This window comes from Conger conger, chromosome 9, assembly GCF_963514075.1.
Source record: "Conger conger chromosome 9, fConCon1.1, whole genome shotgun sequence".
NCBI lineage: Eukaryota > Metazoa > Chordata > Actinopteri > Anguilliformes > Congridae > Conger > Conger conger.
In genome coordinates this window covers 4794471-4822461 of record NC_083768.1, presented here as the reverse complement: position 1 = coordinate 4822461, position 27991 = coordinate 4794471, and the positions used below count along the sequence as shown (strand labels likewise).

At 48.3% G+C, this 27991-nt stretch overlaps 2 protein-coding genes across 4 annotated transcripts; one reads left to right on the top strand and one right to left on the bottom strand.

Annotated features, from left to right (window-relative positions):
* Nucleotides 1-7: 7 nt before the first annotated feature.
* LOC133136479 (proteasome activator complex subunit 2-like) lies at nt 8-9969 on the bottom strand. The gene is made up of 11 exons (XM_061253993.1): nt 8998-9969; nt 7745-7777; nt 7073-7135; nt 5155-5241; nt 4163-4208; nt 3247-3344; nt 2378-2446; nt 1848-1915; nt 1275-1329; nt 736-822; nt 8-300 (listed from the first exon to the last, which is right to left on the bottom strand). Exons 1-11 carry the CDS (start codon nt 9043-9045, stop codon nt 220-222), a joined length of 735 nt encoding a protein of 244 aa, XP_061109977.1. The 5' UTR covers nt 9046-9969; the 3' UTR covers nt 8-219.
* LOC133136478 (E3 ubiquitin-protein ligase RNF31) lies at nt 9271-27991 on the top strand. Of its 3 annotated transcripts, none has more exons than XM_061253989.1 (24): nt 9271-9579; nt 11317-11516; nt 12365-12511; nt 12753-12908; nt 13036-13110; nt 14060-14252; nt 14972-15118; nt 15641-15800; nt 16265-16407; nt 16577-16752; nt 17351-17590; nt 17938-18234; nt 19511-19696; nt 20023-20229; nt 21268-21441; nt 23221-23319; nt 23990-24079; nt 24341-24455; nt 24921-25033; nt 25684-25794; nt 26317-26365; nt 26558-26654; nt 27133-27298; nt 27404-27991. In XM_061253989.1, the coding sequence occupies exons 1-24, from the start codon at nt 9537-9539 to the stop codon at nt 27452-27454; spliced, it is 3435 nt and encodes a 1144-aa protein (XP_061109973.1). In that variant the 5' UTR covers nt 9271-9536; the 3' UTR covers nt 27455-27991. The 3 variants fall into 3 exon arrangements, with proteins under 3 accessions (XP_061109973.1, XP_061109974.1, XP_061109975.1); XM_061253990.1 differs by lacking the exon at nt 9271-9579 and adding an exon at nt 9750-9918; XM_061253991.1 differs by lacking the exon at nt 9271-9579 and adding an exon at nt 10048-10361.

The window sequence follows — 27991 nt, the reverse complement described above, 5'->3', positions numbered from 1 at the left end:
CAGGAAACAGGTTGCCAGGCTGTGCTTTACTGATACAGAATGACCTTCTGCACAGAAACCCAGTCACTATGACTGTGTGTTTTTTTTCATCTACTTGTTTAATGTATAAACCTGTGTGATACAGTGAAGTGAAGAACTCTTCTTCTTCTTCTTCTTTTCTCTCTCTCTCTCTCTCGCTCTCTCTTGCTCTCTCTCGCTCTCTCTCGCTCTCTCTCGCTCTCAGTACATAGAGGGCTTCTCTTCTCCCTTGGGATTGGTCACCTTGTCTTGGTTCTTATAGATGATGTCATACAGTTCAGCCTGCAGAACAGAAATGAGAAAAGACATTATGAAATGATGACAATTCCCTGGACATGAAACTATATTATTAATTATATTATATTATTCGTTATATTAATATTTTTTAACACCCCACATACAGTGGCCCATCCCTTTAAACCCAAAACTCTGAGGACATATAGTGGCCCATCCCTTTAAACCCAAAACTCTGAGGACATATAGTGGCCCATCCCTTTAAACCCAAAACTCTGAGGACATATAGTGGCCCATCCCTTTAAACCCAAAACTCTGAGGACATATAGTGGCCCATCCCTTTAAACCCAAAACTCTGAGGACATACAGTGGCCCATCCCTTTAAACCCAAAACTCTGAGGACATACAGTGGCCCATCCCTTTAAACCCAAAACTCTGAGGACGCTGCAGACATTCTGGACTCCTCCCAAACATGTGACTCACGTAGAAACCACGGAGGTCCAGGAGAATGACCCTGATCTCTGAGTACACCGCCTCGTCCCTCTCATGCACCAAAGAGCGGTAGTCCATCTGAGGGAGAGAGAGAGGGAGAGGGGGAGGGGGAGGGAGGGAGAGCGACAGAGGGAGGGAGAGAGAAGGAGAGAGAGGGAGAGGGAGGGAGAGGGGGAGAGAGGGAGGGAGGAGGGAAGGAGAGACAGGGAGGGAGAGAGAGGGACAGAGAAAGAGAGGGAGAGGGAGGGAGAGGGGGAGAGAGAGAGGGAGGAGGGAAGGAGAGAGAGGGAGGGATAGGGAGAGAGAGGGACAGAGAGAGAGAGTGAGAGGGTGGTAGGTAGGAAATGAAAAGTATATGGGAGTAATATCAACAAAAGCATAACACAGTGTTTCCAAAGCCAGATCTTCCAGACCAGGCCTTAAAGGGCTGATCACTGCTCACATAAATGACATTACATTACGTGGCATTTAGCAGACGCTCTTATCCAGAGCGACGTACAACAAAGTGCAAATCAAACACAATCACTCACCACGTGCCTCTCCTTGGATGCCTTGGCTACTGCATCACCTCTCTCTGTGAAGTACCTGTGGGAGAGGTATTAAACAGGTTACTCCTCACTCCCACTGTTCCAGACAGACCAGGCTGGCCTCTCCTTTAGGACGAGCTGAAACTAACGTTGATTTCAGCTCATCTTTTTCGCAATCTGCGGTTTTATTCACCTGTCCCCAAACATGCCGCTTTTGAAAGTTATTGTGTCAATAGGACAGTACAGTAATACTTTGTGGACGAATCAGGGACAGTTTGCGGACTTCTTTCGAGTCACTCTCTGTTTCTAATTTGTACAAAATGGCGGTGCCCGTAAACCTGACATCCGCGGTTTCAAAACGCTTTTGACGAGCCCATGGATAGTGCCTGGGTGATATAACAGGCACTCGGTCCATCTCTCCTGTGATGTCAGAGTGGGAGGAGCATTCTTGCGTCAGTTGTAACTGCCACTTTTGAAACTGAGATTCTGAGCTTGTTCAACTGGCACTTAATAACGAAACACTGTGATCGTGTGCATTTAAAAAGGCCAGTGTTGGCTGATTAGAGCTCCTCTCACTTGTTGATGTTGGTCTGGAAGCCCTCCACCTTGGTCTTCACCGCCGTTATCCTCTCCAGGATCTTCTCCTGAACAAGCCAACAGAAACCAGGGATACTGAAACACCTCACTGGCACAAAACTGTTTTCACCAATCACAGAGCTGGTTAGTAACAACCAAATACAACTGCCTGCAGTGTCCGCGTTATGCTGTTGGGCTACTTCCTCTACCCGGGGGCCCAGAAGTAGAACTACAAATAATTCTAAAATGGATACAGGTTATAGCGTACGGTGTAGGGCAGGCTCACAATGTTTTCAAAAGCACTGTGAGAAACTGAACACGAACGTAAGGGCACTGTCCACTGCAGCCCTGCCCTAGAACAAATACACACTACAGACTGCACCACCTCCGCTCACTGTGTGCCAATACATCTGCTCCGTGTTCCCGTCTACCCAAGTCTCATGTCTGCGTCCTCATGACCTCCTGCGCCGTGCTAACGGAACAGACGGCAACCGTAGGCGAGTTTCGCTTTGTTTTTTTTCGTCCGGTACCTGGATGGAGACTCCGAAGTCGTTGCCGTCCTCGATTTTGGGAATGAGGAGCTGAATCCAGCAGGAGACCTGCGAGGAGGGACGGAGGACATTATTCCCCGGAGAAACGGCGTACGCGGCTAATTAACCGCTGTGCTCTTTCTACTGTGCCAGAGACCACATACTACACACTACACACTACCCACTGTATGCATACCATCATTCAGCATACATAAGGCTGCTTTAGTACACGCGTAAGATGGATTTCCGGACATACTGCGTCGTCATAGGAACACGGCCACTTTAAGCCCAGAGTGCTTTGACGACGGCAGTTGGGTGATGTGACTTTGAAAACGAAAATGCAAAAGGAAGGTCTGCATTATCGATCCCATCTTTGGCAGGGTTCTTGCGTGACCACGTCAAAACGGTGATGCAAACCGAAGCAATGCCATTTGATTAATGTCACCCTGGTGCCAGTTTAATTGTCATTCGATTTTTGTCACGGACAATGCCGTTAAAATAAGACACTGTTATTCAACTGGCGTACAGTTGATTAGACTAAGCAGGAGACAATCCTCCCCTGGAGCAGTGCAGGGTTAGGGGCCTTGCTCAAGGGCCCGACAGCTGTGCGGATCTTATTGTGGCTTAGAACCACCGACCTTGCGTGTCCCAGTCATGTACCTTAACCACTACGCTACAGGCCGCCCCTCTGTACTTAATGCTTAGTTTATCTGAAAGCTAGATAGTATCCAGCACCATGTCAAGCCTGGCCTTTAAAACCCCCAGAGTTTCTCCCCCCCCCCTCTGCCCTGGCCAGCTGTGCCCCGCAGCGACCCCTCTGAGGACATGCGTCTCCGCTTGGTTGCCACGCGGTTACCAGGGCGACTCACCAGGATGCAGGTCTCCTTGAGCGTGCGGACCTCCGGCTTCACGCGGTCCAGAAGGCCCATGATCTGCTCGTTCCCCTGGATGTAGCCACACACTGGAGCTACGGGACACCATCAGCACCCAGTGAGACACGCCCGGCCCGCCACTCAAACACAAACCAGCCAGACACAAACATCCATCCATTATCCTAACCCGCTTGTCCTGAACAGGGTCGCAGGGGGGCTGGAGCCTATCCCAGCATACATTGGGCAAAAGGCAGGACAGGTCGCCAGTCTATCGCAGGGCACACACACCATTCACTCACATACTCGGGCAATTTAGTCTCTCCAATCAGCCTAACCTGCATGTCTTTGGACTGTGGGGGGAAACCGGAGTACCCGGAGGAAACCCACGCAGGCACGGGGAGAACATGCAAACTCCGCACAGAGAGGCCCCGGTCGACGGGGATTCGAACCCAGGACCTCCTTGCTGTGAGACGGCAGTGCTACCCACTGCACCATCCATGCCACCAAGACACAAACAATAATAATAATAATACAATTACAATTATAATTATCATTAAATAATATTGTAATATAAACTATTGTTAGTTAGCTGATGCTTTTATCTAAAGCGACTCACAGTTGCTTAGACTAAACAGGGGACGATCCCCCGCTGGAGCAGTGGGGTTAAGGGCCCAACAGCTGAGCAGTTCTTATTGTGGCTACACCAGGGCTTGACCACCAACCTTCTGGGTCAGTCCTGTACCTTAGCCACTAGGCTACAGACTGCAGCGCAGACAAGACCCAACGACACACACAAGACAGACAGACAAACAGGCAGGCAGACAGACAGACAAAGACAGACAGATAGGCAGGCAGGCAGAGAGAGAGACAGACAGACAGACAGACAGACAGAAACAAGGTAGAGACGTTTTACGTTTCTTTTTCTTATCCTCCTCTTCCTTGCTGTCGGTCTCCATTTCCTGTAGATCAGAGGAACAGACAGTTTCCTTCAGCTTAAAGGAAAACAAACTGCAGAACGCTATTAGTGAACTGCTGCCACAGTCACGTGTGATGTCATTACTCAAATGCTACTCTGCGCTGTATCAGAATAAAAACGGATAAATGTCAACATCTGAAATTCATGCTGTCGATGGGGAGGTGTTTGTACTCCCTCTACTGGTCAAAAAGCTCTGTTCCTGGACATCAACCATCCAAGCAGGTTTTCACTCCAACCCTAACAAAGCACGCCTCATTCAGCAGCTAGAGCAGGGCTGCTCAACCCTGTTCCTGGAGATCTACTGTCCTGTAGGTTTTCACTCCAACGCTAACAAAGCACACCTCATTCAACAGCTAGAGCAGGGCTGCCCAACCCTGCTCCTGGAGATCTACTGTCCTGTAGGTTTTCATTTAACCCAAAACTGATTCTACTAATTTGCAGCTCAATGACATCTCTAGCTGTTGAATGAGGTGTGCTTTGTTAGGGTTGGAGTGAAAACCTACAGGAAGGTAGATCTCCAGTAACTGTGTTGTATGTACTTATGTATTGTATTGTATTGTATTGCTGGACTGAATTGCTGGTTTGGATCCTACTGTATTACGTTATAACGCTGCAGTTGTGTCTCCAGCCGAACGCAAATAATGCCAATTTGCTGTAGAGCAGCAGACCTGGGTCAATTGCGTAATTCTATTAGAATCAAATACTTTTCTGTGCTTGATTGATCTTGCCTGGCCCAATTCAGCCAACCAAGAGGACCTGAAGGTGGGGGTTCACACTTTTTGAGAGTAAAGATAGATAGCTTAAAAAAAAAAAAAACAAAAGAAAAACTTGATAGCACAGAAAAGTATTCAAAACGAGCCCAAAACGTCCGAAACGATGACGTGTTTGACCCAGGTCTGGAGAGCAGAGAGGCCAGACTCATTAATGACCTCGTCTTCAGGGGCGGGGGGGTCTGGGATGGGGATATCCAGGGGGGCTCGGAGAGAGGAGAGGTCCGACACGCTGAACTCAGCCTCCTGAGAGAGGAAGAGAGGAGGAGAGGGGGAGAGGGGGAGAGGGAGAGGGGGGGGAACAAGGCGGGGAGAAAGATTACTGTTATTTCTGCTCCTTCCCTTTACTTTACGTTGAATCAATCTTTTTTTTACCATTTCTTCCAATTTTAAATGTTTGATGAGACTTACAGTCCTGTAGACTTTATTATATATACAGTACCGTGCAGAAGCCTTAGGCACCCGAGACTTTATTATATATACAGTACTGTGCAGAAGTCTTAGGCCCCCTAGACTTTATTATATATACAGTACTGTGCAGAAGTCTTAGGCACCCTAGACTTTATTATATATACAGTACTGTGCAGAAGTCTTAGGCACCCTAGACTTTATTATATATACAGTACTGTGCAGAAGTCTTAGGCCCCCTAGACTTTATTATACATACAGTACTGTGCAGAAGCCTTAGGCACCCTAGACTTTATTATATACATGTTTATTTATTTGTGTGTGTTAGTATAAAAGAACACATTTGAGATTTCCAAATATTCATTTTCCAAAAGATTTTATTTTACAGAGACATTTTTGTATTTAATTTTTAAAAGTAACATATTACTGTAAGCAATTGACTACTTTCTACATAAAAACTTGATCAAGGCTGTCTAAGATCAGAAGCAAGGAGCCAACTAAAGTCTGCAGAAGAACTGTGGCAAGTTCTCCAACATGTTTGGAACAACCTCCCTGCTGACTGTCTTATAGAACTGCAGGACAGCGTTGGCCATCTCAGAGAAGTGATGCAGTTTTAATGCCGAAGGGTGGTCACAAAAAATATTGGTTTGAATCAGTTTTTAACTATTCCGCCAAATAACTGAAATGTAATGTAAAATGTACAGTACGTTTATTTAGGAACTTTCATTGAATCTTATCTGTACAGAATGTTATACAGGTGCCTAAGACTTTTGCACCGTACTGTACATTTCCATTTGTGTGTTAATTGTTGTGTGATAGAATCGTTTTATATTGCATGACGCCGTATTGGGCTGTTATGTTGCGTCTTAACGTGCGCCACAACAATAATAACTGAATAAACTGGGAGAGATGATGGCTGTAATGAGCAAGGAGCCCTCGACAGCACCAGTTTTTGTTTGTTTTTTTGCTTGATTTTACTACCAAAGCGAACTCCATTCTACCCTCTAAACTGAGAGTCACTCCAATAGACCCATTTCAGTTTCAGTTCAAGGAAAAAAATAAAAATTACAGTGAGCTAGATGGACAGACGGAAGGGAACGATGGAAGGAGGGGTGGGGAGAGGTAGAGATGTAAAGGCCAGTGAGACAGACTTAAAGTGAAAGAGAAAGCCAGAGAAAGATAGATCCATGAATAGTGTAGCAGGGTAGAGAGGTACAGAAAGTGTAGCAGAGGTAGATGGTAAATTGTAAATGGTTGGAATTTATATAGTCTCCAAAGTGCTGTACAATTGATGCTTCTCATTCACCCATTCATACACACACTCACACATCATGCAAGGCACCAACCAGCTCGTCAGGAGCATTTAGGGGTTAGGTGTCTTGCTCAGGGACACTTCGATACAGCCCAGGCGGGGGATCGAACCGGCAACCCTCCGACTGCCGGACGACTGCTCTTACTGCCTGAGCCATGTCATACCATAGATAGGTGGAGAGGTACAGAAGGTGGAGCAGAGGTAGAGAGGTACAGAAGGTGTATTAGGGGTAGAGACCTACAGAAGGTGTATTAGGGGTAGAGACCTACAGAAGGTGGAGCAGAGGTAGAGAGGTACATTAGGTGTATTAGAGGTAGAGAGCCTGAGCAAACGGGTAAAAGGTTGGGGAAATGTCACCTTCAGCAATCTGTCCAGCTGGCATATCTTCAGAGGAATGCGACTTGAAAACAGGTCCTCTGCCTAACAACAACAACAAAAACAAAAACACACACACAAGCACACAGGCAGACACACACACACACACACCACACACCATGGTTAAACAAAATGCATGTCTGTGCCATGAAAATGGTGTCCATTTTATTTAAAGTTAATCCAAGTGAACTTTAAGAGTGTGGGCGTTTGGTATCATCCTGGAGCTTTCGATTTGTGTTCCATACTGATCCAATGTAAAACTATTGCAGTTTTGGTAAAAGTATATATAGCATATTTCAGGGTCTAACTGCTATTTTCCCCACAAGACATGGCGTATGTTTTTGTAAGATTATCAGATCAGGTTTTGCGAAATATTAACACTGGGAGCTGACCACAGGCAGAGGACGGGCGGGGAGGGGATCGGACTCTAGGGACTCAAAAAAACCTACGTCACTGTTTTGTAAACGTGGGCCTTTTAGACACATAAAGGAAGAGGACGCCAATGTGTGTGGGCCTTTAAGAGTGTGCACTCAGAGCTAAGAGTTTGATAGATGTGCTTACTGTATCTCGGTTACATTTTTCTAAAATGTCTGTGTGTCTCCGAGTGGAACTTCAGAAACACAATCACCCCGCACCACAAAGAGAGTACCTTACCTGCTGATAGAGGGACTGGCGGAAGTTTTCAACCTGAAAAAGACAGGAAAGTCATGCGCGTGTTTTCTTTTTGTAGAGCAGTACATTTTTTACATTTTTACATTTTTGTCATTTGGCGCTTTTAATCCAAAGCGATTTACAAGTGCATAGGTTCTACCACAAGTCAAAGCATCACATCCATAACTAGGAAAATACACATGGAATGCTGTTCTAAACATATAGTCGTCATCATAAGTGCAATTTATTTTTTAATTTTTTTGGGGGGGTTAGACAAGGAGGATAGGGATATCAGAAAGGGGGGGCGAGGGAAATCAGGAGGGAGGACTAAGGTAGAGTTTGAAAAGGTGTGTTTTGAGTCTGCGTCAAAATAGGGGGAGGGATTCTGCTGTCCTGACAGTGGTAGGCAAGTCATTCCACCACTGAGGAACCAGAACGGAAAACAGGCGTGAACGGGCAGCTCGACCGCCAGGTGCACGTAGAGAGGGAACCATAAGGCGACCAGAGCTGGCAGACCGGAGTGGTCTAGTTGGGGAGTAGGGAGTGATCAAGGATTGTATGTAAGATGGGGCAGTCCCCTTAGCAGCCTGAAATGCCAACACTATAGGCTATACTCTACTGTACGAGTGTTATGGAGTTACACACAGAGCAGATGTACATTATACATGCATGAGTACATGCACGTACTTAAATGAGCAATCTTTACAGCGAGTGTATCGACCGGACTGCGATTCTGAACAGGCTGACACTGCGGTCATCGAGTTCACGTCGTACATGTGTACCTGGGCGTGAAGACACCACGTGCGCGTGCCCACTCAGGGTAGGCCGCAAGGTTTCCGGCTCGTGAACTTGGCAGTGCGTGTGTTCGCGCTGGTGACTTGGCTTTATGCACGGGGAATACCAGTTAGCCACTTGCCACACGCAGTTGCTTTCGATTGCGTAGATCGGCCTGAACTAGAGATTTTACGCAGAGTTTAGCTAATATTCATTACAGAATTATTTGCAAAAAAATTGCAAATAATTAGCTACACTACTGTGCAGCGTTGTTTAGCCGAACTTCTAGCCATAACGTGCAGAATGTAACCCATAGCCTATACGTAACTGTCAGAACCGAAACTGCGAATCTGCATCTATCTGCCGTTTACCTTTGCAGCTGCTTTCTTAAATAACTACATAAAATACATCTTAAGGTCACCGATTATCGCAATGAAGTTATAGCCTGATAATGAAACAGATTTAAATGTTATTCTACTTACCTTAACGGCGTTCTCCTTGCTTATTTTAATAACTGCGGATTTTGGCATGGTTGAAGTTTGGGGTTTTTCAGTTCAGATGGACACGAAATATCACTCTCCAGTAGGCTGAAATATGCAGTAGAATGGCCCCTCAACTTTCGCAGTGCTTCCGCCTTTTCTTATTGTCTGCTTGGGTTGTTTCCTTGTTTAACTTTCGATTTCACTTCAGTTCTCCCTCCCTTGAACACCTGACCGTGCTTACGTGCCTCCCTTGTGACAGAGTTGTTGCCCTCAGCGCAGACTGCGTGGTCCCGTTTGATTTGTGCAATCAGACGGTGTTGGGTTGTGTGAGCCAATCGAAGGCGCGTGCGCGTTTTTAGCGAAGAGAATAAGAACGGATGTATTCATTGGCAACGCTGGTGATTAGAATTTCCATTTGAACTCCAACATCCACACGCTTATAATCAATGCGGGCAATGTATCTTGAATGTAGTTAAAAACAAAATATTGACAAAAATGCTAGGCTCAAGTATGCCAGTTTCCGGGACGCAGCGACAGTTATGTTGACTCAACCGACGGGGGCAGTACCATCACCCAGAAAAGGTATATACGTTAGTTGTTTTTTTACCAACTGATCCTGGATCAGCATCGACATTCTACACCAAATGCAGATAATTTTGTGTCGAGGTTAAACACGCTGATCTCAGATCTGTTAGCAACCAGGGCAGAATGACTAACGTGTTCCTACCCATAAGCATCAAAATAGCAGTAAGTTTCCGGGTGAACTCAATAGCCGCATACCAAAATCGCTGTGCGTCACTTTCTATTCTTGCTTGGGCTCCGAGAATTGTTTGTCAAATAAATATATTGAAGCGACGGGGAAATGTCAAGAAGATACAAGCGGTGGACTCGACCTGTGTGAAAATAAACGAAAACGCAGTGGTATGAAGCTCAACCTGGTTGTGTCACTAGCCTGTGTTAGCCAGCTAGCTTGCTATCCAACATTAACGTTAACGTGACCCTAGCTCTCACGTCATTATTGCGAACAGCTGGGAATTCGCTCGCTAATGACATTAAAAATGTAAAAGCTGTTTAGCGAACTGACGAACTTATATATTGTTGGTCCTCACGCTAGATTGACGGAATTCGTGGTTTTCCGCCGCGCTGATCATCTACCAAGCTAAATTGGTAGTGGTTTCAAATACAGTATAAACAGAGCTAGCTAGCAGGCTATTTAGCTACGTACACTAATGTGTGTTACGTAACACGTCCAGCTGTGTATGTGGATTTAGTTATACTATATATTTTTTTTCTAATTAGCTTAACGTCCCAGATTGCAGTATCCAGTCACGCGTTTAGCGTAGCAGCATCTCTTAAGTAGTGAGGTAATGATGAAACCAGACTATACTGTTGTTTGAGTCAGTCAATGTGTAGAGCCAACTCAATCGGTGCAATATTTCTATAGTGTTACTTACGACACAAATATTTATACTTATATTTATAGTGTAAATATTTAGACTTTCTCTGAGCAGTGTAAATATGCTGTACTGTTTTGTCAGTGTGCATATACAACATAAAGCCTGATTTAGGGTATATATGACCCATACTCTTGGTGCTGTATTGCTGTCGCATAAGCCTTGTCAACCGGTAACAACTTGTGGAGGGTACAAAATACAGGGCAACTTTTATTGTACTCGAAGATAAATTTGTGTTTCAGTCAAGTATTTCAGACAGCCCACAGTTAAAACCAGTAGACAACACAGGACGTTGACCTCAGAACAGGAAGTCACAAAAAATGGTTATTCAATTTTTGAGGTAGTGCCTCTTGTTCATAAATAAATGAACAGTGTGACAACCGACCCATGTGATGTCTTACCCCACTCTCCCCTTCTGTAAGCAGGGCACAAGTACTTATGACAGTGCTTGTGACAAATGTTATAGCCGTTAATGTATTCACCAGCCATTTTGTAACCAATATATTGACTTGGCTTCATTTGCTGGGTGTATTATGACAGCTTAATTACATCACAGTTATTTAGCTGATGCTTTATTCAGCTTATTTATCAAATGTACTGCAAGTAATTTAGCTGCCACTAAGTTAATTAGCTGCACAGATCTTATTTGTGGTTACCCTGGGGTTTGAACCACAAACCTTCTCTGTCCCAGTCCAGCACCGTAGCACACTTGGCTTTTTCGCTGCCCCACACTTTATAACATTTGCCATGGGCTGTTATGCTGTCATAGCTGCTTATGACAGGTGTTAAGTCGTCCTTATGGCCGGGTTATGTAGCTCTGCTTCAGGCGTTGGCAGTTGACCCATGTCCCCTCCTGACTCTGCAGCGATGGCCAGCCTGTCAGCCCAGCTGGACCAGGTGAGGGGGCGGGGCCAGGCCTGCCTGTCGTCCTCAGGCTCCGCCCAGGAAGTGAGGGCGGACGTCGTGGCGATGGCCAACATTCCTCTCCCGCTCTCCGCCAAGTATCGACACGTCGCCGCGGAAACCATGGTGGCAGAAAACGGCGCCGGCAACAACAGGCAGGAGGTGAGGCTTGGGTGTTTGTTTTTGGGTGTGGGCACCCCAGGGGCTCAGGAGGTAAGAGCGGTCATCTGGCAGTCGGAGGGTTGCTGGTTCGATTCCCCGCCTGGGCTGTGTCGAAGTGTCCCTGAGCAAAACGCCAAACCCCTGAATGCTCCTGACGAGCTGGTTGGTGCTTTGCCTTGGATAGCAGTCGGTGTGTGTGTATGTGAATGGGTGAATGAGAAGCATCACTTGTACAGCGCTTTGTATAAAGACGCTATATAAATGCCAACCATTTACCATTTTACCGGTTCCCGTGGCCCTCCTCCTCCCGAGCCTCGCCCAGACAGGAGTGCGGTGATCACAGACCGGGGCGCTGGAGAACGGGCCTCAGCTCCTCCACACGGACGGCTTCCCTCTTCATAACCACGCTTTCTAAAGCTCCGTGTTTATAAACTTTAACGTGGCTGCATTCGTCTGCTCTGGTGCTCTGCAGTTCAGATCCCTGCTCCATCTCTCTCTCCCTCTATCCCTCTATCCCTCTATCTCTCTATCTAAGCTCCCTCTCAGTCATTCTCAGCTTCTCAGATTCTCACTCTCTGCTTATCCTGCTCACTTCTTATCCTCCGTCTCTCTCATTCTCTCCATCTCTCTCTCTCGTCCCCTGTCCCTCCCTCTCTCACCCCTCTCCCAGAGTGAGTGAGCTTTTCTTTATCCATAATTTCCTTGCACATTCTTTGGGTATTTGAAACTTTGTTTTTTTAAAGAATTTTATTTTTATTTAACTTTTTATTTTATTTTATTTTTTTTACGAGCTATCTCATTTCCTCCCCTCTCCCTCTCTTCCTCTCTCCCTCCCTCCCTCCCTCCAGAGTCTGTCCTCCCTGCAGAGGTTGTCCACGGCGCTGAACATCCTGGAGAAGTACGGCTGTAACCTCACCGGCCCCAACCGGCCCCGATACTGGCGCAGCGTCAAGCACAACAACCCCGTCTTCAGAGCCACTGTGGATGCCATCAGGGTGAGCGCTGGGCATCGTGGGACGTGTAGTCCTCATCCTGTTGCAGGGCATGTAGTCCTTCAATTTCCACAGAGCATTCGGGTTTCTTTTTGATGAAAATTGTGTGGATGGCAGCTACATGCCTTGGTGGATCGTGGTATTTGTAGTAGTTAACTTCTTGCACTCGCGTCTTGGTAACCTAGACACCAACTTCGCTTAGCCCACTGAACTGTGATTATGATTTAGTTTGTCTCTTTCTCAGGGTGGCAGGGCTGTGCTGGGTCTCTATGGTTACTCCAACCAGCAGCCGGACGGCCTGAGCTTCCCTGATGACGTCACGGATCCTGACGTTGAGAAGGTTTCCGGGGTGACGCTGGAGGTCATGACCCTGCGCATGGAACTGGACATGCTCATCAAGGTCTTCAACGAACACCATTTTACATTATTAATTTAAATTATTATAATTTCAAATAATTTAATTTCATACTCACTATTGTGCATTACTGACAAGAATCTATAATTTTCTTTTGATGTGTCCGTCCTAGGAATCCCATCCTCACCCGGAGTTCTTTGAAAGAATCATTCCCGCTCTCTGCCACAAGGGGGAGACACGTGATCAGGTGCCTGTCTATTGCCATTATCAGAACTGGGTCGAAACTGAGCCATTACTGGTCATTACTGAGCTTGTCTGGTGCCTATGAAATATTCTCAAAAAGTGCAAACCCTTCTGGTACTGTTGGTTGGTGAGTTTGTTGTTCGATGATTACGCACAACTCCGAGGGCTACGGCAGACCCACCCAAGTTCAGCTGTTAGCTATCCAGTTTGGCCTTGCTCTTCCTCCTCCTCTTCCTCCTCTCTGTATGATGAATCTGCTGGCTGGCCTATGCCATGCCATACTGTAGTGTTTCTAAACTCACAGCACTGATGAAGCTTTGCTGTACTGTAGTGTTTCTAAACGCACTGCTGAAGCTTTGCTGTACTATAGTGTTTCTAAACGCACAGCACTGATGAAGCTTTGCTGTACTGCAGTGTTTCTAAACGCACAGCACTGATGAAGCTTTGCTGTACTGCAGTGTTTCTAAACGCACTGATGAAGCTTTGCTGTACTGCAGTGTTTCTAAACACACTGATGAAGCTTTGCTGTACTGCAGTGTTTCTAAACGCACTGATGAAGCTTTGCTGTACTGCAGTGTTTCTAAACTCGCAGCACTAATGAAGCTTTGCTGTACTGCAGTGTTTCTAAACTCGCAGCACTAATGAAGCTTCGCCGTACTGTAGTGTTTCTAAACGCACTGCTGAAGCTTTGCCGTACTGTAGTGTTTCTAAACTCACAGCACTAATGAAGCTTCGCCGTACTGTAGTGTTTCTAAACTCACAGCACTAATGAAGCTTTGCTGTACTGCAGTGTTTCTAAACGCACTGCTGAAGCTTTGCTGTACTGCAGTGTTTCTAAACGCACTAATGAAGCTTTGCTGTACTGCAGTGTTTCTAAACGCACTGATGAAGCTTTGCTGTACTGTAGTGTTTCTAAACGCTCTGCTGAAGCTTCGGCGCTTCTGATTCCCCAGAACGACGGCCGGCTGGTGACGGATGCGATGGCGGTCATCCCGTCCGGCGAAAGGAAGTGGGAGAGGGAGGTGCTCCCCCTGTCTCCGTCCCTCCCCCCGATACCTGCACTCAGCCCCAGCCTCGCCCCCGCCTCCCTGCGCCCCACCCTCGGCCCCGCCCCGGGCCCCGCCCCGGGCCCCGCCCCGCAAGCAGGTGAGATCCGTGGCGCTCATCTCTCGGGGGGGGGGGGTTGTCATTCGGTTTTATTCGGCGGTTGATGACAGAGTCACTAAGCTCAGCTCATTAACAGCCATTTTAGTCTTCTCTTTCTTCTATCTGTTCTATCCTCTGTTGCCCTCTCTCTCTCTCTCTCTCTCTCTCTCTCTACATTGTTATGAATGGAAGGTTATTGTTTATTTGTTTCCGTAATTGTCTGAAGACGCACGCACGCCAGCAAAATAGTACAAAAGGACCAGCCTTGAAACTGAAGCACTGTGGGACTCGCACACTTGTTGTCATGCTCAAAAATGGACTTGTTAATCCAATCCGAAATTTTTATTTTCAACACAAAAGACTGTTGTTGTATTCCTTGCGCGTGAAACTGGTCACACTTGGTTATGGGCGTGCACATTGTTGTACGTCGCTCTGGATAAGACTGTCTGCCAAATGCCTATATTGTAAAGCAGAGGTGCCCAATCTTATCCTAAAAGGGCCGGCGTGGGTGCAGGTTTTTGTTTTAACCCAGCAGTAACACACCTGATTATACTAATGAACTAATCGTGGTCTTTAATCAAGACCTTGATGAGTAGAATCAGCTGTCTTAGTACTGTGCTGAAACAACAACCTGCACACACGCCGGCCCTTTCTGGATAAGATTGGATACCCCTGTTGTAAAGTAAATGGAACCCGAAAATGAAACCTCTCGTGTCCAGGGGACTGCAGTCTGTGTGGCGCCGCGTCCTCCCTCCTCTGCCCCCCCTGCGGCTCGATTCCCTTCTGCGAGTCGTGTGACCTGGTGTTCCACCGCCACCCGAGCCGAGCCAGTCACAAGCGCGAGAGCACGCAGGTCCGGAAGCCTGGTGAGTGCCCCGCCCACTCCCCGCGCTCATTGGCCGGCCATGAGCGAGTGCTCATGGGAAATGGAGTCCGGAGCTTGGCCAGGTTCTCACTTCAGCCTCAAGATCTGTCCTTTTTGCCGAACATCAGCCGATGTTGAACTCCCTTTGTGTGCCCCAGCTCATGTGGAAAGAAATTGATATTGTAGCGTCCATCACTGTCTAATCCTAGTGGCTAAGGTGCATGACTGGGACCTGGAAGGTTGATGGTTCAAGCCCCGGTGTAGTCAAGATAAGATCCATGCAGTTGTTGGGCCTTTGACCAAAGGCATTTAACCCCAAGGGGGATTGGCCCCTGTTTAGCCTAATGAAGTGTAATTCGCTGCCGTCGGATGAATAACTGCAAACTAATGCAAAAAAAATAAAATGCACGTCCAGTACATGCCATTGAATTGAATATTGTCATTGTGATCATTTGTCTTTTGGTGTTGCCTTGAACTTCCCTGGCACCCTCCCCTGTTGTCCTCCCCCCCCCCCCCCCCCCAGACAACTGCACCATATGTGGTATATTCCCAGTCTCCGCCCACTGCCCGACCTGCGTCCAGCGGCTGTGCTCGGAGTGCGACAGACTGTACCACTCCCACCCGGAGCGCGGGGGTCACAGCAGAACACCGGTGACCTCTCTCAAACCGCCCAAGGCCTTCCGGTGAGAGACGGACCTGGCCCGAGCCGGTCAGGACCGGTCAGGACCGGTCAGAACCGGTCGGCAGTGTGGGAAGCAGAAGGGTGTAGCGTGCAGTGTGTCAGATGACGGTGTGCAGGTACCAAAGTAGTGGTTCTGCATTTTCTTTTTTCCCTCCCCCCTTTGCTGATTTGGGTGGGTTTTACATTTACATTTTATTACATTTCTTTTTTTTTTTTTTACATCTCTTTGCTTCCCCCGTGGGGGAGGTTGTTTATTATTCTCTTTTGTTTTTAGCTGTTATTTGTAGTTTATTTATAGTTAGTGTTTATTTCTAGGCACGGAATTGTGTCTGCGGTCTCCAATAAGAGAGACCAGAAGAAAGGGACCTCTGACTCTCTCTTCCTCTTTCTCTCTCTCTCTCTTCCTCTCTCTCTAACTCTCTCTTCCTCTCTCTCTCTCTCCCTCTCTCCCTCTCTCTCTCTCAGCTCTGCCCCGTCGTCATGGCAGTGTCCTCACTGCACGACAGTGAACGAGCTGCATGAAGTGCTCTGTGTGAGCTGCGACCGGCCCCGGCTCGCTACTGCCACCGCTGGCCAGGAGGAGGCGCTGCAGCCGTCCACCATCACAGGTCTTTCACCCTCTCCGTGCTCCATAAATATTCTCCGTTTGCCTTCATATTTTTCACATTGCTTTGTTGTTGGCAACAGTGCGAGCACACCCTCAGTGCAGTGTTAATGTCTCTCTCTCTCTCTCTCTCACACACACACACACACACACACACACACACACACACACAGAGTGGCAGTGTAGGAGCTGCACGGTGGTGAACGCGGGCAGCAGTATCCTGTGTGAGGTGTGTGAGCGCCCCCGTCTGGCCACCCGGCCCCCGCCCGCGCCCGCGCGCCCCGCCCCGCCCACGCCCGCGCGCCCCGCCCCGCCCACTCCGGACCTCCCGCGGGACGCTGGGACTCAGGTAGGAGGGCGTGGCCCAAACCCCCACCTCTAGCTGGGACTCAGGTAGGAGGGTATGACAGCCTTACAGCTTCCATGTGATTGGAAAAATAAATCACATGACCAGGGCCTTGCTGCTGATTGGCTGAAAGAAGAATAGACTTGGTAATGAATGGAAGTGTGTATATCCAGCTTCAGGGTTCCGGAGACAGAACCAGATTCATGTCTGGATTGGGTTTATTGGCACGGCAATACATTTTTAGCCTATCGCCAAAGTCTGTAACGTGGCACAGGAGAAGGTTTGACCAGTGTCACCACGGACGAAGAGCAGCATGGATTATAATCTCTCAATTAAATTAAATTAAATTTGCAGGAAATCCATGGGTACATATTGCCAAAGCAAACATGAAACATACATGTGTATAACAGTACGTGAAAGTAAATCATGGACAATAATTAATATTACTTATAATTACAATTAGAGCGACTGATTCAGATAAAATTAATGGAAACAACAGTGTCAACAGGTAAGAAATAATAATAAAATAAACTACGAAACAATAATAATAAATTTGTAAGATTTGTCATTCTCTCTCCCTCCATCTCTCTCTCTCTCTCAGTGGGTGTGTCAGTTCTGCACCTACGCTAACTCCGCCCTCTCGTGCTCCACCTGTGAGATGTGTGATCTGCCCCGCCCTGACCCCGCCCCCGCGCCCGCCCCCGCCAAACTCCCTCCGTCGCCAATCAAAGAGCTGCCCCCGTCGCCAGTCAAGCCCCCGGCCCCGCCCACCGAGGACCCTGATTGGAAGAGACAGAAGCTGATGAGGGAGGAGGGGCAGAGGCTCATCCAGCTGATCAGAGTGGGCGGAGTTTTAACATTTCCTCGCATTTCATTCGCTGTTCCTGCCTGTGGTGTTTTTCCCGGATTAGCCCGTCTTTAGCATAACGCCACGTGTACGCTACGGTCTACGCAAGGGCACTGACAACCAGAGTCCAGCACTACGGATTTATAACAGAAGAGATTGGGTTTCAAACAGAAAATAGCAAGATCCTATTATTGATGATATTATTATTATTATTTATGTTTATTATTATTATTATTATTTGTTGAAAAAATATTTATTAGCGGTAGTATAGTAGAAGAAGTTGTAGTAGTAGCATTAATATAATATTATTAATATTCTTGATATTACCATCTCCGCGTCAGGAGGGGGAGAAGAGGGGCGTGAGCCCGGAGGAGATCTACACCAGCGTGCGTGTTTCCGGGGGCGACGGCGCGGCCCCCTGCGATTGGCTGAAAGCAGAGCTCCCCCACCTGCTGGACCAGATCTGCGCCATGGCCGCCTCGGTGCGGCAGGACTACAGAACAGGGCATTCTGGGCCGGCGGACCCCGGGGGCGGGGCCGTGCGGCTGTCGCGGGCTGAGGGCAAGCAGGCCTGGCTGTCAGCAGGGGGCGACACCGAGCGCGCCGTCCAGCTGGCTCTGAGGGACCGCCGCGCCAGGGTGAGCTCCAGAGCACGGCCGCGACACGAGCCATTACTACAACCCTAACCATAACCACAACCACAGCCATAACTACAACTACAACTACAACCATTACTACAACCACAACTACAACTACAACCATAACCATAACTACAACCATAACTACAACCATAACCATAACTACAACTACAACCATAACTACAACTACAACTACAACCATAACTACAACTACAACTACAACCATAACTGCAGCAACAACCCTAACCATAACCACAACCACAGCCATAACTACAACTACAACTACAACCATTACTACAACCACAACTACAACTACAACCATAACCATAACTACAACCATAACTACAACCATAACCATAACTACAACTACAACCATAACTACAACTACAACTACAACCATAACTACAACTACAACTACAACCATAACTGCAGCAACAACCATAACCATAACTACAACCATAACTACAGCAACAACCACAACCATTACTACAACCATAACTACAACCACAACCATTACTACAACCAGAACTACAACCATAACCATAACTACAACCATAACCATAACTACAACCATAACCATAACTACAACCATAACTACAACTACAACTACAACCATAACCACAACTACAACTACAACTACAACCATAACTACAACTACAACTACAACCACAACCATTACTACAACCACAACCATTACTACAACCACAACTACAACTACAACTACAACCACAACCATTACTACAACCATAACTACAACCACAACTACAACTACAACCACAACCATTACTACAACCAGAACTACAACCATAACCATAACCACAACCATTACTACAACCATAACTACAACTACAACCATAACTACAACTACAACCACAACTACAACTACAACCACAACCATTACTACAACCATAACCATAACCACAACCATAACTACAACCATAACCATAACCACAACCATAACCATAACTACAACCATAACTACAACCATAACTACAACCATAACTACAACCATAACTACACCCATAACTACAACCACAACCATAACTGCAGCAACAACCATAACCATAACTACAACCATAACTACAGCAACAACCATAACCATAACTACAACCATAACCATAACTATATCCTTTTAAAAATCCACACACACACACACACCCACACACACTCACACTATCACACACGTGTGATCGGCTGCCTTGTCAGGAGTTGTTGGGGGTGAGATGTGTTGCCCAGGTACACTTTGGCTCACCCTAAGTGTGTTGCCTGGCCTCAGGTGAAGGAGCTGAGCTTGCTGGGCTTCAGTGACATGTCCAGGTGTGAGGAGGCCTTGCGTCTGAGTGGGGGGGAGGTGCGGGGCGCGCTCTCTCTCCTCCAGCGCCCCCTGCTGGAGCCCTTTCACCAGCGCATGTGGAGCGAAGCGCCAGAGCCCCGCATCGACATCAACCACCCCGACAAGCAGGTGTGTGTGTGTGTGTGTGTGAGTGTGTGAGTGTGTGAGTGTGTGAGTGTGTGAGTGTGTGAGTGTGTGAGTGTGTGAGTGTGTGAGTGTGTGTGTGAGTGAGTGAGTGAGTGAGTGAGTGAGTGAGTGAGTGAGTGAGTGAGTGAGTGAGTGAGAGTGAGGAGTGAGAGTGAGAGTGAGGAGTGAGGAGTGAGAGTGAGAGTGAGAGTGAGAGTGAGTGTGAATAAATGGTGGAATCTATATTCACTGTCAGTTTCTTTATTTTCTATTTATCTCTTTGTCACTCTCTGACCCTCCCCCTCTCTCCCTCTCCCTCTCCCTCTCAGAGAGTGTGCCGGAGGCTGCTTGCAGTATATGAGCTGCCCAGCTGGGGGCGCTGTGAGCTGGCTCTCTCTCTGCTGCAGAGCCCCGGGGCCCAGTACACTCTGGAGGATGTGCTGCAGGCCGTCAGAGAGTCACATGACCGGGACTTCATCCGCCGGGTCCTCGCCAAGGAGTGCCCCATCTGCCTGTCTGTATTTCCCCACAGCAAGGTACAGCAGCACTGTGCGTGCGTGCGAGTGTGAGAGTGAGAGTTGATCAATCAATTTTATTTGTATAGCGCTTTTAACAAAGGGCCTTTGTCACAAAGCAGCTTTACAGAGAAACCGAGTACGCCTAGGGCAACAGTGACAAAGAGAAACTCCCTGGCTAACGGGAAGAAACCTGGAGCAGAACCTGACTCAGTAGGGGAACCCATCTGCCACTGGTTGACGTGTGTGTGTGTGTGTGTGTGTGTGTGTGTGTGTGTGTGTGTGTGTGTGTGTGTGTGTGTGTGTGTGTGTGTGTGTGTGTGTGTGTGTGTGTGTGTGTGTGTGTGTGTGTGTGTGTGTGTGTGTGTGATCTTGATGTATTTATATGCTTCTCTCTGTGTAGATGCAGTCACTGACCTGGGGTCAGCTCTCTGTGCGTGCTGACCTGCCTCTCTCTCTCTCTGTAGATGCAGTCACTGATCTGGGGTCAGCTCTCTGTGCGTGCTGACCTGCCTCTCTCTCTCTCTCTCTGTAGATGCAATCACTGATCTGGGGTCAGCTGTGTGTGTTTACCTGCCTCTCTCTCTCTCTCTCTCTCTCTCTGTAGATGCAGTCACTGATCTGGGGTCAGCTCTCTGTGTGTGTTTACCTACCTCTCTCTCTCTCTGTAGATGCAGTCACTGATCTGGGGTCAGCTCTCTGTGTGTGTTTACCTGCCTCTCTCTCTGTAGATGCAGTCACTGATCTGGGGTCAGCTCTCTGTGTGTGTTTACCTGCCTCTCTCTCTCTCTGTAGATGCAGTCACTGATCTGGGGTCAGCTCTCTGTGTGTGTTTACCTGCCTCTCTCTCTCTCTCTCTGTAGATGCAGTCACTGATCTGGGGTCAGCTCTCTGTGTGTGTTTACCTGCCTCTCTCTCTCTCTGTAGATGCAGTCACTGATCTGGGGTCAGCTCTCTGTGTGTGCTGACCTGCCTCTCTCTCTCTCTCTCTCTCTGTAGATGCAGTCACTGATCTGGGGTCAGCTCTGTGTGTTTACCTGCCTCTCTCTCTCTCTGTAGATGCAGTCACTGACCTCCTGTCAGTGCTCGGTGTGCTGTGACTGCTTCCAGCAGCACTTCACCATCGCCGTGAGAGACAAGCACATCAGAGACATGGTCTGTCCCGTCTGCTGGGAGCCGGACATCAACGACCCCGAGCACCTCAACAGCTACTTCAGCACCCTGGACATCCAGGTAACACACCTGCACGGCCACTTCAGCACCCTGGACACACAGGTAACACACCTGCACTCCCACTTCAGCACCCTGGACACACAGGTAACACACCTGCACTCCCACTTCAGCACCCTGGACACACAGGTAACACACCTGCACTCCCACTTCAGCACCCTGGACACACAGGTAACACACCTGCACTCCCACTTCAGCACCCTGGACACACAGGTAACACACCTGCACTCCCACTTCAGCACCCTGGACACACAGGTAACACACCTGCACTCCCACTTCAGCACCCTGGACACACAGGTAACACACCTGCACTCCCACTTCAGCACCCTGGACACACAGGTAACACACCTGCACTCCCACTTCAGCACCCTGGACACACAGGTAACACACCTGCACTCCCACTTCAGCACCCTGGACACACAGGTAACACACCTGCACAGCCACTTCAGCACCCTGGACACACAGGTAACACACCTGCACTCCCACTTCAGCTACTTCAGAAAACTGGATAACAGGTAACACAACTTGCACCATGCCAGCCACTAAAATATGTGGAATATGTTCACTGCGTGTGTGTGGGTGTGTTTGTGTTTGTGTTTGTGTGTGTTGTGTGTGTGTGTGTGTGTGTGTGTGTGTGTGTGTGTGTGTGTGTGTGTGTGTGTGTGTGTGTGTGTGTGTGTATAATGTTCAGTCTGTACGTGTGTGTGTGTGTGTGTGTGTATAATGTACAGTATGTATGTGTGTGTGTGTATAATGTTCAGTCTGTACGTGTGTGTGTGTGTATAATGTACAGTATGTACGTGTGTGTGTGTATAATGTACAGTATGTACGTGTGTTTGTGTATAATGTTCAGTCTGTACGTGTGTGTGTGTGTATAATGTACAGTATGTGTGTGTGTGTGTGTGTGTGTGTTTGTGTATGATGTACAGTATGTATGTATGTGCGTGTGTATAATGTACAGTGTGTGTGTGTGTATAATGTACAGTATGTATGTGTGTGTGTGTATAATGTTCAGTCTGTACGTGTGTGTGTGTTTATAATGTACAGTATGTACGTGTGTTTGTGTATAATGTTCAGTCTGTACGTGTGTGTGTGTGTATAATGTACAGTATGTATGTGTGTGTGTGTGTGTGTGTGTGTATAATGTACAGTATGTATGTATGTGCGTGTGTATAATGTACAGTGTGTGTGTGTGTGTGTATAATGTACAGTATGTATGTGTGTGTGTATAATGTACAGTATGTATGTGTGTGTGTATAATGTACAGTATGTATGTGTGTGTGTGTATAATGTTCAGTATGTACGCGTGTGTGTGTATAATGTACAGTATGTATGTGTGTGTGTATAATGTACAGTATGTATGTGTGTGTGTGTATAATGTACAGTCTGTACGTGTGTGTGTGTTTATAATGTACAGTCTGTACGTGTGTGTGTATAATGTTCAGTCTGTACGTGTGTGTGTGTGTATAATGTACAGTATGTATGTGTGTGTGTATAATGTACAGTATGTGTGTGTGTGTATAATGTACAGTATGTGTGTGTGTGTGTATAATGTTCAGTCTGTACGTGTGTGTGTGTGTATAATGTACAGTATGTACGTGTGTGTGTGTGTGTATAATGTACAGTCTGTACGTGTGTGTGTGTGTGTGTGTATAATGTACAGTATGTATGTGTGTGTGTATAATGTACAGTATGTGTGTGTGTATAATGTTCAGTCTGTACGTGTGTGTGTGTGTGTGTGTGTGTGTATAATGTACAGTCTGTACGTGTGTGTGTGTTTAGCTGCGGGACTGTCTGGATCCAGAGGTGTATGATCTCTTCCACAAGAAGCTCACAGAGCAGGCTCTCATCAAGGACCCCAAGTTCCTCTGGTGCAGTCATGTGAGCTTACCCTGCTTCTACAAACCCTCTCCCCTGCCCTTACTCACCCTCTGCTCACCCTCTCCCCTGCCCTTACTCACCCTCTCCTCACCCTCTGCCCTCTCTCCTCACCCTCTCCCCTGCCCTTACTCACCCTCTCCTCACTCTCCTCACCCTCTCCCCTGCCCTTACTCACTCTCTGCTCACTCTCTCCTCACTCTCCCCTCACTCTCCTCACTCTCTCCTCACTCTCTCCTCTCCTCACCCTCTCCTCACCCTCTCCTCACTCTCCTCACTCTCCTCTCACTCTCCTCTCACTCTCCTCTCACTCTCCTCACCCTCTCCTCACTCTCTGCTCACTCTCTCCTCACTCTCTCCTCACTCTCTCTCCTCACTCTCTCTCCTCACCCTCTCCCCTGCCCTTACTCACTCTCTCCTCACTCTCTCTCCTCACCCTCTCCCCTGCCCTTACTCACTCTCTCCTCACCCTCTCCTCACCCTCTCCTCACCCTCTCCTCTGCTTCTACAAGCATCATTACGGTTTTGAACGGGCCCAGATGTTGGAAACAATGCTGATCATTTATACATTCTCTCTCATCCCTTTCTTGACCCTTTTGCCCCCTCTAAATCCCGGTCTCCACCCCTCCACCTCTTGCCTCTCTCCCTCTCCCTCTCCCTCTCTCTCTCTCAGTGCTCGTATGGGTTCATCTATGATGGAGACCAGCTGAAGGTCACCTGTCTCCAGTGCAGGAACAGCTTCTGCGCCCAGTGCAAGAAACCCGTGAGTGTAACCCGCTGCACGCACGTGCCCCCGATCGCCTTGGAGACGCGGTCCGGGGTGTCATTCTCATTCCGGCCACCGGGGGGCAGGGTTGCGAGGGCTTTTCCTCGGCCGCACACGGGAAACAGGGATACAATCAGCCACGAAATTGGGTGGAAAAATAAAATAAAATCTTTGACGTATTTGTGATCTCGCACCTCCGAGGGTTAAAATGGCGTGGTGTGGCAGGGATGCAGTGCGACGTTTGTTTCTCTCCGGCAGTGGGAGTCCCAGCATGCCGGACTCTCCTGCGAGCAGTTCCAGTCCTGGAAGAGGGAGAACGATCCGGAATACCAGAGACAGGGCCTGGCTGGCTACCTGCGTGACAACGGCATCAGTGAGTCCCCAACCGGCTAACGACAACCCAACCACATCCCTTAGCCCGTTAGCTAAAAGCACAACGGCTAACGAAAACCCAACCACATCCCTTAGCCCGTTAGCTAAAAGCACAACGGCTAACGACAACCCAACCGCATCCCTTAGCCCGTTAGCTGAAAGCCAAACGGCTAACGACAACCCAACCGCATCCCTTAGCCCGTTAGCTAAAAGCCAAACGGCTAATGACAACCCAAACACTTCCCTTAGCACACTTGCCACACCCTCTAATCAAAGAGCTTTTTACACACCAAATAACTTTGTAACCTATTGGCTAATGCACCGATCACCTGTTGCATAACAGTGTCTGTTTGAAGAGGAATGATGTCTCTCTTCATCTGTATTTTATCTCTCTCTCTCTCCCATCCTTCCTCTTTCATTCTCCATCCCTTGTTTCTCTCTCCTCCCTCCGTTGTGTGCCCCTCAGTCTGTCCAAACTGCAGGTTTCAGTACGCTCTCTCCAAGGGAGGCTGCATGCATTTCTGCTGCTCTCAGTGCAGATACCAGTTCTGCAGTGGATGCAACAACCCCTTCCACACAGTGAGTGTGAGAGAGAGAGAGAGAGAGAGAGTGTGTGTGAGAGAGAGAGAGAGTAGACTCTGTGTAGACTCAGAATGTACGTAACCATTAAAAAAAAAAGGTTTCCCTGTTGCGCCGTCTCGCTTTCAAAATGTTTGGGCTCCAATGTTAAAATGATACGTTTCTGGAATTTTGCCCATGGTATTGATCTTGGTATTGGGACGCTGTACTATTCTTTTAGAATACAGTACCTTTTTTGCCTTTGATATGCGTACTGCTAAGACCCAGTTCAGACAGTATTGCTCCAGCAGATGTAGGCTGAAGAGCCCAGTTCTGACAGTATTGCTGGAGGCTGAAGAGCCCAGTTCTGACAGTGTTGCTGGAGGCTGAAGAGCCCAGTTCTGACAGTATTGCTGGAGGTTCTGACAGTGTTGCTGGAGGCTGAAGAGCCCAGTTCTGACAGTGTTGCTGGAGGTTCTGACAGTATTGCTGGAGGTTCTGACAGTATTGCTGGAGGTTCTGACAGTGTTGCTGGAGGCTGAAGAGCCCAGTTCTGACAGTGTTGCTGGAGGTTCTGACAGTGTTGCTGGAGGTTCTGACAGTGTTGCTGGAGGTTCTGACAGTGTTGCTGGAGGCTGAAGAGCCCACCTCTCTGTGTCTTTGTGTCTCAGACGTGTACGGTGGCTCAGTGCAGTGTCACTGGCCTACATGCCCATCACCCTCGAGACTGCCTGTTCTACCTGAGAGACTGGGAGCCACCACGTCTACAGGCTCTGCTGCAGGTACACGCACACGTACACACGTACACACACGTACACACGCACACACGTACACACGCACACACACACGTACACACACGTACACGCACACGTACACACACGTACACACACGTACACACGTACACACGCACACACGCACACGTACACACACGCACACACACGTACACGTACACACACACGTACACACACACACACACATACACACGCGCACGCTCACGCACACATACGTACACACGTACACACACGCACACGTACACACACGCGCACACACACACACGCATACGCTCACGCACACACACGTACACACACGCACACCTACACACGCACACACACGCACACACATGCGCACACGCACACATACACACACACACGCACACCTACACACGCACACACACGCACACACACACACGCGCACACGCACACGCACACGTACACACACACACGCGCGCACACGCACACTCACACACACGCTCACGCGCTTGTACACTGTTTTCTTTGATCACTCTTGTCTCGTCTCCTTTGCAGAAGAGTGGCGTTGCGTTCGACACAGACCCACCCCATGGAACACAGGCTGGTGAGCGCCTGACTGAATCACTGTCTGCAGCAAGTTCTCTGTCACGTGCATTCTCCCACTTTCATTCCCTCCCTCCCCTTCCCTCCCTCTCCTGTCCCACTCATCCCTTTCTCCTCACTCATACTTCCTCCCTCTCTCTCTCTCTCTCTCTCTCTCTCTCTCTCTCTCTCTCTCTCTCTCTCTCTCTCTCAGGGCTGTGTGGAGTGATGGAGCAGAAGGATGAGGGGGGGCGGCAGGTGGACTCTCCCTGTGGAGTTCAGACGCAGCCTGGGCAAGCAGGACTGTGCGAGTGAGTGACCCCGCCCCCAATCCCGCTGTCACCACGCCCATCATATGACCCCGCCCCCAATCCCGCTGTCACCATGCCCATCATATGACCCCGCCCCCAATCCCGCTGTCACCATGCCCATCACATGACCACACCCCCCATCCTGCTGTGGCCACGCCAGTCACATGACCACACCCCCCATCCTGCTGTGGCCGCGCCCGTCACATGACCACACCCACCATCCTGCTGTGGCCGCGCCCCCATATTGATGTGGCCACATGACCATGACACCACCATGCTGTGACCCTGCGTGACATCACGCGGTGGGCGTGCCCTAACCTCTTGTGGCTCCACCCCCGTCCTGTTGAACCCCCCCCCCCCCCCCCCCTTTCTCGGCCTGTCCCTGACCCCCACCCCACCCCCACCCTGCCCCTATCGCCCTATAGCCCCACCCGAACGCCACAGAGACTGCAGTGCTAACGTGACCTTGTTGTTCCAGCAAACACTACAGGGAGTACCTGGTCAGCCTGATCAACGGCCACTCCATTGACCCCGCCGCTCTCTTCACGGCCAATGAGGTGACAGTGGCCTGCAGGAGATACCAAGTGGAAGACCGGCGGGGGGAGGCTGAAGACGACCGGGCGTACTACTCTAGGCTACAGCGGGTATGTCAGGCTTTTTTTATTTTTTATTTTTTTGCATCAGGAGGGTTTGCTTGCTCCCCTAAAAGCTCTTTTGTCACCATTTAATTTTATGTTTTAACTCCACAGAAGCTGATGGAGGAAGTTCCATTGGGCGACAAGGTCCCCCGCAAGAAATGAACAAGAAGAACTTTTAACGCGTTTTCTGTTTTTAACAAACAAACAAACAAACAACTGAAAAGACAATGGGACAGTTTTACGGTTCCTTGGAGGGGCCCGAGGGTCATTCTGTGAAGTAACATTTCCCTCTGTGCAACCCCTATTTTCTCAATTTCCTCCATGTTGATAACTCAAATGATAGTTTCCTGAGCAGTATGTCTGTCTTTAAGTGCTGGTCAGTCCAAAACATCAGTTTTACACATGTTATTATCAGTGTGCACGATATAACTGTATGTGTGCAATTTTCAACCTGGGATTCATTAGACACGAGATTACACATCTCTTCAGTGGATTTGCATGATTGTATTTTGCTGCTTGAGTGCATAATATGTTTTTTAAAGCTATTTTCAATCACTTTAATTGCATGTTTATTTATTATTTGCTTGTTTGACACAATTGAACATTGGTGCACTGTGCAGTGCATTATTTGGACTGCTTGTATCTTATAGTTTCCGTCACAAAGCGAAGGTTATAAAAGTAAATGATACCTCACAAGTA